Source organism: Pinus tabuliformis, chromosome 3_1 (assembly GCF_031772625.1).
Source record: "Pinus tabuliformis cultivar Carrire ecotype Pingquan chromosome 3_1, CPIR1, whole genome shotgun sequence".
Lineage (NCBI taxonomy): Eukaryota > Viridiplantae > Streptophyta > Pinopsida > Pinales > Pinaceae > Pinus > Pinus tabuliformis.
In genome coordinates, this window is record NC_142301.1 from 747783032 (window position 1) to 747792848 (window position 9817).

A 9817-nucleotide genomic window follows, 5' to 3' on the forward strand; every position below is an offset into this window, starting at 1 on the left:
ACAAAAATTACATCCGTAAAAATAAAAAACATTAAAATTAGAAAATTTTACCAACAATCTACGAACCAAAATAAATTGCATTAATTATTTTACTCGCAAACCGGCAGTCAAACCCAAAACTTCACGTTAAGTTCAAATGGTGCAGGCTATAATTCAATCGTTGATCTGCTCCTCATTGATCGAACGGCTATCATTAATTCCCCGAGAGGCCTTTTTAATCGAACTTTATCGGCTGGGGAATGGGTGGTTTTGAAATAGTGTTGCGGCCACATGTCGATCAGCAAATGTGATCGGAGCCCCCTCGGAAAATACCACTCAGTGTGAAATGGTGGTGCAGGGAAATCCATGGTGGTTTTACCGTCGCTGTACAACAGTTGCATGACAATTGAAATTATATTTCAACATTTAGATCAAAGTGTTGAAGAAGTACATAAATTATAATAAACATAAGCTGATGAACCATTATTTTGTAATATGTTATCGTTTTCTAAAATATTTTAGAGCCACATTTCGAAACAACAGCATCTCATTTAATAAGCCACATATTGTTAGGTTCGATCAAATGAATATTTTCATATTATTGTAATTGTTCTGAACGATACCAAATAAATTATGATTAGTAAAACAAAGATATTGCACATTACATATTTAAAAAGAATTCACATCGATTTATGTTTGTTCTTGCAGTTAAAATAATACAATTTTTTTTAAAGTATTTTTGACTACTTGGATGAGTGACATGATCTAATCAGTGCGAAAAAACTAACTCAATCCATCTTCTCACTAAGCTTTTGGGAAGTCAATAAGCCAACTCAACCTCTTTTCTCACTAAGTTGTGTCAATCTGCACTTGAGTAAATTTTTTTATAATATGCAGTTGATTTGGAAGAGATGTTATATTTGCCTTTGCTTGCTCGAACATACTTTGTTTTACGTGCATTCCTTCATTGTCGCATTTTTCGGTGCCATTTAATGAACGTTTGAAGCTCTCCAGCAACTGTGAGAAGACAAAGTAAGTTTCCACAACACATCAATGCAAAGTCAGCATTATTAAAATGATCCAGTTACTTGAGGAATGCGTCTAAATTTTATGGTATATTAGAACAAACATCTAGGGTATATTCATGGTTTGGTAGTCTAGAAAATGGTTCAAATACATAAGGGATATTGTGTTTTAGTAACCTACATATGTTTGTTAAACTGCACACAACAAAGATTGAATTGATGTAGAATTCAATTCCCTTGCTCATATTAGATCAAAGATTGTGAAAGGTATACAGTGGAATTCATTGCCCATTATCCTACTAGATCAAAGACTGTGAAAGGTATACAATTGAATTGAATGCCCATTCTCATACTAGATCAAAGACTGTGAAAGGTATACAATTGAATTCAATGCCCATTCTCCTACTACATCAAATGTTATGAAATGATGGACAATTCAGCAACCTTGCTTATATTAGATCAAAGATTATAGATAATCAAGAAAATGGATGGAAAATGTTTGATGATGATAGATTTTCTGGTTAATTCAAAGGGTTAATTACCCACATTGTTAATTGTTAATGTTTAGCAGTGTGGAACTTAATATTTTAATTATTTTACACACTATGTATCTCTTGCCTTATTTAGCCATATACTTCCTTAATATCACAAATCACAAATTCCTCTCTATTTACTATCATATAGCTATGAAATATGATTTTATAATTAACATGTTTTAATGCTTTAGTTTTCCACACAATTGTCTACTCTCTTATGCACCAAACATATTAGTTTTTATAGTTGAGCGTACCCAATGATAATTCAATTAGCATTTTTATCCATTCCTCCCTTTCCATTTTTATGCAGGTTAATACAAGTGATTATCTTGTTTTTTGGGCGCTCATAATGATTATATGGTAACTTAATTATCTTTACCCTATGGTCCTTTATGCTTTAGGTTCAATTGATGAAGAGTTCTAGAGCCATTTTATTATTAATAGATAGACCATGGTTTAACATTATTGTGGATTGAAATGGTTAGGCGCCCTGCTAGAAATTTCTAGAGTTTCTAGCTATAACCACAATGTGCATATGGATAAGTACCTCCTGACTTCTGAGTTGGCTAACATCTAACAGTGAGGTGATTTAGGGCTGAATTTATGGTTGTTCATTAGGATTTAGGAGATATGAAAGTAACTACCTCGTCCCCCTCCTGCTACACCGCTCATTCGCACCCTTGCGAACTAGAGAAAGACTTTGCAATTTGAAACCCTACCAAAGACACTAATGGTAATCCTGTCTAAGTATTAATGGTAACGTTTTTTTATTCTTTTTGAATCTATGGATATTGTTTCCTATAAAAAAATTCAGGGATTCAGGTTCTCGTTTAATTATGTTATCTAATGTCTACTCCTGACAAGTTCCAACAAATTCTTAATTAATGTTCAACATTAATTGACTAGAAAACTTCAAACTATTTAGATTTCTTGCTAGTTCAGAGTTTTTTTTTTCTAAGTAAGATTAATCTATTAAAAAAGGAGAAAAACTATTTACAGAGAGGTTGCTCACTATTCCAAGAAGTAGTCTATCTCAGCTGGCCGATAAACAAGTTCTGGGACTGCCCCAACAGAGGGGAAACCAGTCCGACAGGTTAAGGATTACAAAAAGATACGTTTTTAACATTATATCAGTGATCTGAGCAGAACCAAATAGAAACAGTTCCAAAAATACGTAACTACCTCCAGAGAGAGTCAATGAATTTAAAAGAAATGCCACTTGGCATTGGTGAACTGATGAAGCAGCTCCTCCGTGACCGGTTCCTCCATAATCGGGCAGCCCCATTCATCACTCGTGTCTGGCTGGGGGCATGCATGATTGCCTTTTCCCATCTCCATCTACGAGTCCTCCTTGCCCATCTGGTTCTGATTAGCTCCCGAAATTTCCAGATTTTGCTGAGCGCCCTTAAGCGAAGTGTCCGCTACTTCCTTGCCCTTCCGGCTGGGCTGAGCTCTCGGCGCCTCTGCAATGTCTCTACTGAAGGAATTCCAATCCCCACGCTGGCTGGTATCCCCTTTGAGGAAGTCATTTCTAAGGGAGGGCAATTGGGTATCAGGAGCGGCTTCCTCAGAGAAGGTGATAGCAAGGGTGGCTGTGATGATGGGCTGGGGGAGCGTGCTGCAGAATTGGAAGAAGGTGGTGTGATGGGATGGGTGCTGAGGTAGAGGGAAAGGAGGAGAGGGATAGCGAGCATGACCCTGAGCACGAATACGACAATGACCACGTCCACGGCCACTTCTAGTATTGGGATAGCTGTAAATGTTTGCAGTGGAGGAAAGGGAGCTTGAGGAGCTTCCCCGCCTTGCCTGTGGACAAGAACTTCCCCCTCTCGAGCCACCTCTACGAATGATAAGTCACTACCGCACCATATTGCCGGAAATAACAGGGAGGGAAAAGCCAGGATATGAGACAAAGCCCAAATGCAAGCAGGTAGCAAGCTGAAGATGAGGCGGTATGATAGAGTAGGGCTCCGCAGATGCCCAAGTACCAATCTCCCCAGCAATAAAATGCGCCAAGAAATGCCAAGCCAGCCAGATATAATGCATGTCGACTGTGATTAACTCCTCTCCTTGGAAATCCCCCACCATAACAGCAGTGATTAAGGGAGCCGAACCCCTGACAGGCCTGAAGCATGCGGAATTACTGCTCAGAGCCATCTAAACCCTCCGTCCTAGTGAACTTCTGACGATCTGAATCCTCCATCCGAGTGAATCGCCCAGCTGCTGAATTAACCAGTTTCTTTCGTCCTCCATGTGGTACCAGGCACACAGGTGGCAGCCTGTTCCTTCCCACGCCCATCCCATCTCATTAATTCGCATTCCTAACACCCGCATCCGGGGGTGTTTCATCCCTTTGAAGCAGGGTGGTGCATTCCTTTTTCTATTCATCATTATGTAATATGCCAAGTGTACAAGTTTGAAGCGAATGTCTACTATCAACTCCCATGTTGGCAAGGTGGTCCGCGACTTTGTTGCTCTCCCTTTTGATGTGGTTGAAGATGATCGCTCTATTTGTGTTGAGGTAGTTTTCTATGTCCTCCAATCTAGCCTCAAGTCTCCAACTGGTGGAAACTTTATTCTCGTGTGCTCCATTAAGTAGCTGTTTGGATGAGTTGATGAGGATTTTGGAATCTCCTTCGATTTCCAATGGTTTAAAGCCGTGATCTTGGGCTAATCGGAGGCCCTTCCAGAGACCTTCCAATTCAGCAGAATTGTTGGTATCCCATCCTATATTTCCAAAAAAAATAGGATGGGAAGGCCCTTATAATCTCTGAATATACCTCCAAATCAAGCATTTCCGGGATTACCTTTGGAAGCTCCATCAAAGATGAGCTTGAGACTGTGTTTAAGAGGTGGATGCCATCGAGGATGGTTTTTGCTTGGATTTCTTAAGGAATTGAAGTCAAGGTTTCCTTGCTGGAGACAAAAATTCCAATTTTCCCATATAATTTTTTCATTGTTTTGTTTAGGAAAATCCTCCTGATGTCAGTCTTTGAGTGCCAAGGATTCCTCCAAATTTTTGCAAAACTGTTCCCATAGAATTTATGAGGTGGTTCTTTGATCTTTAAATATGCGTTTGTTTCTCTCTTTCCATATGGTCCACAATAGGAGACCTGGAATGATTCTCCAAAGATGATTTAGGATAGCACTGTGGAAGGGTTTTTTGTGCCAGGAGCGAAGGGATTCGATGATGTCCTCTGATATTTTGCACTTTCTTTGGCAACGAAAACTGGTTTTCTCCCATAAAAGATTGGCTAAAGAACAAGAGTTCAAGAGATGTTGTAGCGTTTCCTCTTGGGAGTGGCAGTTTGGGCATATGGAAGGCCCATGAATTTTCCTTTTTCTTAAATTGTCCCAAGTAAGGATTTTGCGATGCCCAGTGAGCCACAGGAATGTAGAAACTTTGGGCCAGATGCCTGGGGTCCATACCTTTTCCCAGATGGGATCATTTGGTATGTTGTCTTGGCTTTGGATTTTGTAGGCTCCTTGCGTGGTGAATGTTCCTCTCGGGTTGTATCCCCATCTCAGTAGATCATTTCCTTCCGTATGTCTTATCCTTCGGTGCAGAAGCTCTCTTTCCAAAGATTCCTTAGTCTGATGATTTGTGGTTCGCATCCTGGTGTCAGAGGGCTTCCATTGTCTGTAGCCTTGATGTATTTCCTGTGTTCAGTGTTGATTGACCACTTCCTTATTTTGTGCCTCCCAATCCTGGCTAGGTTGAATATTTAGGATGATGTCTAAATTGGGAAGCTGATTCCAGGTGTCCGTCCAGAAACAAGATTTATTTCCACCTCTGATCTCCCAAAAACTGTGTTGTTGGATCAGCTTGTAATGCTCACTGGCAGCATTCCACATTAGCGAGCCTTTTTCCATTGGAGTGAATCTGATAAGTTCCTCTGATGGCCTATGGTTTGCGTATTTGGCTGTCCATATAACACCCCAGGGCTTGTTTGGTGTTGTAAGCCATTGCCACCAGATTCTTGCTCCCATGATTTCATTGTTGTGGCTGGGGTCTCTTAACCCTAGGCCTCCTTTCGCCTTGGGTTTGCAGGCTGTTGACCATTTCACAAGGGCCCATTTGCGATTGGTTCCATTCATTCCCCAGAGGAAGTTTTGTTGAAGATCTCTTATTCTTTTGAGAACCCATTTGGGCGCTGCAAGTATTGAGAATAGGTACAGGGGCATTGCGTGTAGCACTGCTTTGATAAGAGTTAATCTGCTGGCCATGTTCAAAGCTCTGTAGGTCCACAGGGAAAGACGAGTTTCGAGCTTTTCTAAAAGTTTACGCCAAGAGGCATGATTGATAGCAGAGTCAATGAGGGGGGCGCCTAGATATTTGGAGGGCAGAGAGGCGATGGAGAAGCCTAGAATATGGGCAACAGCTCGTTGGATTATGGGAGAAGTGTGAAAGAAGAAGATTTGAGATTTTGCTTTGTTTATACTGGTACCAGAGGCATCCGAGAAGACTTTCAGGATAGATTTGAAGGATGTGGCTTCTTGAATAGAAGGATAGTCGAAAAGCATATTATCATCCACGAATTGCTGATGGGTAATGGAAGGGTTATTGTGAATGGATAAACCTTTTAGATGCTGGGAGAGGAGGGCATGTTTGATGAGTCTTCCTAACCCTTCGGCCATCAAAACAAAAAGAAAAGGAGATAGAGGGTCCCCTTGTCTGATTCCTCTGGTGGGACTGAAGGGTTTAGAGGGGATACCATTGATGAGAATAGAAAAGAATGTGGAGGAGATTAAACTATGAATCCATCGCACCCACATTGGTGCAAAGCCAAAAGCGTTAAGCATGTTTTGTATATAAGTTCAGCTTATTTTATCAAAAGCTTTAGATAAATCTATCTTGAGAATCATACCTGACTGCTTGGAGTTCTTGAGGGAGTGTATGATTTCGTGCGTTAGAAGGATGTCGTCCAGAATTTGTCGACCTTCAACATACCCTGATTTTTCTGGTGATATGAGCAGGGGTAACAGCGACTTCAACCTATTCGCAATGACTTTGGTGATGACTTTGTAGATGACATTACAAAGAGCAATAGGTCGAAATTTATCCAGAGTTATGGTGCTATCTTCTTTGGGAACCAGCGCAATAAAAGTGGACTTTAGGGAGGGTAGGATCCAGTGCAGGGAGCAAGATTCTTCAACCACTTGCCAAACTTCCTCTTTTATGAGCTCCCAGAATGCATGAAAAAAATTGGTAGAAAAACCATCCGGACCTGGTGCTTTACCCTCCTTGAGTTGCTTCATAGCTGTGTCCACCTCTTCAGGCATTACCGGTCAGAGGAGTAATTGGTTCTGTTCTTCAGTTATACCTTTTGGCACTAATTGAGTAATCTTTTCTATTTCCAACCTTCTGTCAATTTGGGGTTCTTGTAGAACTTCCTTAAAGTGGTTTATGAATTCCTGTTCTATCTCTGTGTGTTTCTCCACCCTTCCCCCGTCTTGATTTTGGATAAAGGTAATAGTATTATGCATTCTTCTTTGGATAGTAGTACTGTGGAAGAATTTGGTATTCCTTTCACCCTCTTTCAGCCATCTAATTCTGGATTTTTGCTTCCAGAGTATTTCTTCCTGCTTGTTCCTTTCTTCTATTTGATTGCGCATATATTTCTCCTGTTCCATGAATTCTTCCTTGTACCCATCTGTAATTATTTGTTGTTGAAGGTCCTTCATTTTCTGATTGAGGTGTTGTTGAGCTTTGAATATGTTGCCAAATATCTCCTTGTTCCAATTTTTGAGTTGGAATTTTAGAAATTTGAGTTTTTGTTGAAATTGAAACATTTTTTATCCTTCTATAGTCGGAGAGTTGTTCCAATTTTGTCTGATGAAGTCTTTGAAAGCGGGATGCGTTAACCAACATGCCTCAAATCTGAAGGGACGTCTGGTCGTGCTACCCGGTCGCTGCCATTGAAACTCTATAGGCCAATGATCTGAGCCCGAGTAAGGGAGAATGCAAGCTGATACATCACCCCCAAGGTGAATTGCATTGTTCGATATGAGACATCTATCGAGTTTTGAAGCTATGTGGTGTTTTCCAGTTCGTCTATTGCTCCAAGTATGTGTACCATTTGGAGTTTGCATGTCGATTAACATGCTGTTGTGGATGAAGTCGTTGAAGTGATCTACCTCCTGATCCAACTTTTCTCGTCCTCCGTGTTTTTCCTCGGATTTTGATATCATGTTGAAGTCTCCATCGATGAGCCATAGAGGAAATTCTCTGTCCGAGTTGAGAATTTTTATGGTGTCCAGTAGAGAAATTTTATTGGAAGAGTCCTGCGAGAAGTAAACATTGGTCAGATGACCATGAATATTAGTGCCTATTATATGAAACGTAGCCTGAATGAAGTTGCGAGAGGCGTGGAAGTTTGAAAGCATGATAACCTGCGAGTTCCATGCTATTGCCAAGCCTCCCGAGGCTCCTACTGCATCCACAGCCACTGTTTGACAGCCTGGCGAAGCTTTGGAGAGAATGCTACCCATAGCATTGCTATTGCATTTAGTTTCCTGTATGAAGAAGATCTGGGGATGTTCCTGCCGGATGAAGTTTTTAATCATTCTGAGTTTCCCAGGGCTATTGAGCCCTCTTACATTCCATGAGGTGAGCTTCATTGATCACCTTGAGTCGAGGGCCGGTATTACTTAGTCAATTTCGCATATCTTCCTGAATCAACCAGGATTTTTCCTACTGCTATTTTTCTCTGGAGGTCTGTCTTTCTTCCCCTCTTTTTTGAGTCCTTGGGGATGAGGGTACCATCCCAATGACAGCCTGGTTGTATTCCTAATTTCTTTTGCTGATATGCTCTGGATAGAACGGTTTCCAGAGCGTTGAGATGATGTTCTTGGATTTTATCATATTCCTTCTTTCTGCAAACTTGCTCTAGTTCAAAAATGTCTAACCCGGTTAGGTCCACACTTTCCGGTTCTTCCTCCATTTGCTGCACCTGATTTCCTTCCTCAGAGATTAGCGCAAGCGGCCAGGGTTGACTTGGTGGTTCCTCCGTCTCCATAGCTTTAGCTGGTTCTTCCTGGTTGCCCGGATCTGCTTTGAGAAGTTCAGTGGAGGTGGTTGAAATACCTCCAACTATTTGTACCTTTTCTTTTCGTTCAGATCATTTTTTATTATCAAGGAAGGCAAGGGGTTTGAGAGGTTTTTTCTCTGAGGTGTTGGCTAGAACTTCAAAACTATTACTTGTGGAGGGGATGGAGGCCGGATCTGGAAAGGGCTTTTTCCCGGTAGAGGGTTTTTTGTGCGCTCTCTTATGGCTGGGAACCTTAGTAAAGCCATCTTGAGCTTGTTGGTCAGAGACCTCAGGGGCTGTGGATTTGGAATTTTGCGGACAATCCCTAAAGAGATGTCAATGAGCATGACATTTGCGGCAACAAAAAGGTACATGTTCATAATCCAAGGGTTGTATCCATTCAAAGTCATCATGAAAGAGACTTACCGAATCCAGCAGAGCATTGTCCAGGAGCATGAAGACGCAGATTCGAGTGTAGGAGGTATATCTTCGTAGCTTGGTTTCTTCCGCCGCTTTCACAAATTCTCCTAGTCCATTGCCAATTTCTTTGAGCAGTCCCTCATCCCAGTATTCCTCTAGGAGAGAGTACAATCTGATCCAGACTGGAGCCCATGTGAGGTCTTCCTTATCTGGGTTGAACCTTGCAGTCCAATTTCTCAGATACAGTCCTGCTGAATTGAAGAAGTATGGTCCCTCACTCAAGATTCAGAATTTATCTTCTAGACATAGAAATATTACAGTGAAGAACCCCTTTGGTCCTAGTTGCAGTGAGATATGGCCCTTGGGTTTCCATTTTGCAGCTATCCAGCCATATAGTGCTTTTTTTGTTGGCCAGAATCCAATGAATTTCCCTATGAGTGCATGATCCGTCATGTATTGGATTCTTTCATTGATCTTCTGGCTGGGTAGTTCTATTTTTGGTCTATTAACTGCTATCGGCTTACATGTCTTGGAAGTTACCTTGATTGGATCTTCTGGCTTGTTTGTTCCTTCTGGCCTCTCACTGCGCTTGTCAGATTGGTTGGCTGGTGCGTCAGGTTGTTCTTTCTCCAGCTTGCCGCGATTGTTCACCGTATTGTGCAGAGTACCAAATATCAATGCCTTCGTTTGCCCTGGCAGCAAGGGATTGGCTTGGGGGAGGGCATAGAGGCTCTCCCCTGCTGAGCTTCCATATTTTTGTATGTATGTGCTCAGTGTTTGTCATTTCAAGGTTCGATTCTCTTATTGGAGTAGATTGAGTAGGTCT

At 41.4% G+C, this 9817-nt stretch overlaps 1 protein-coding gene across 1 annotated transcript; it reads right to left on the reverse strand.

The window, feature by feature from the left end:
• Window positions 1–7336: 7336 nt before the first annotated feature.
• On the reverse strand, window positions 7337–8161 carry LOC149189528 (uncharacterized). The gene has a single exon (XM_089410264.1). The coding sequence runs from the start codon at window positions 8159–8161 to the stop codon at window positions 7337–7339; it is 825 nt and encodes a 274-aa protein (XP_089266390.1).
• Between the last annotated feature and the right edge of the window lie 1656 nt (window positions 8162–9817).

What these genes read in the sequence shown, in the direction of transcription:
- LOC149189528 (XM_089410264.1), bottom strand. Translation starts at nt 8,161, where the DNA reads ATGAAGCTCACCTCATGGAATGTAAGAGGGCTCAATAGCCCTGGGAAA.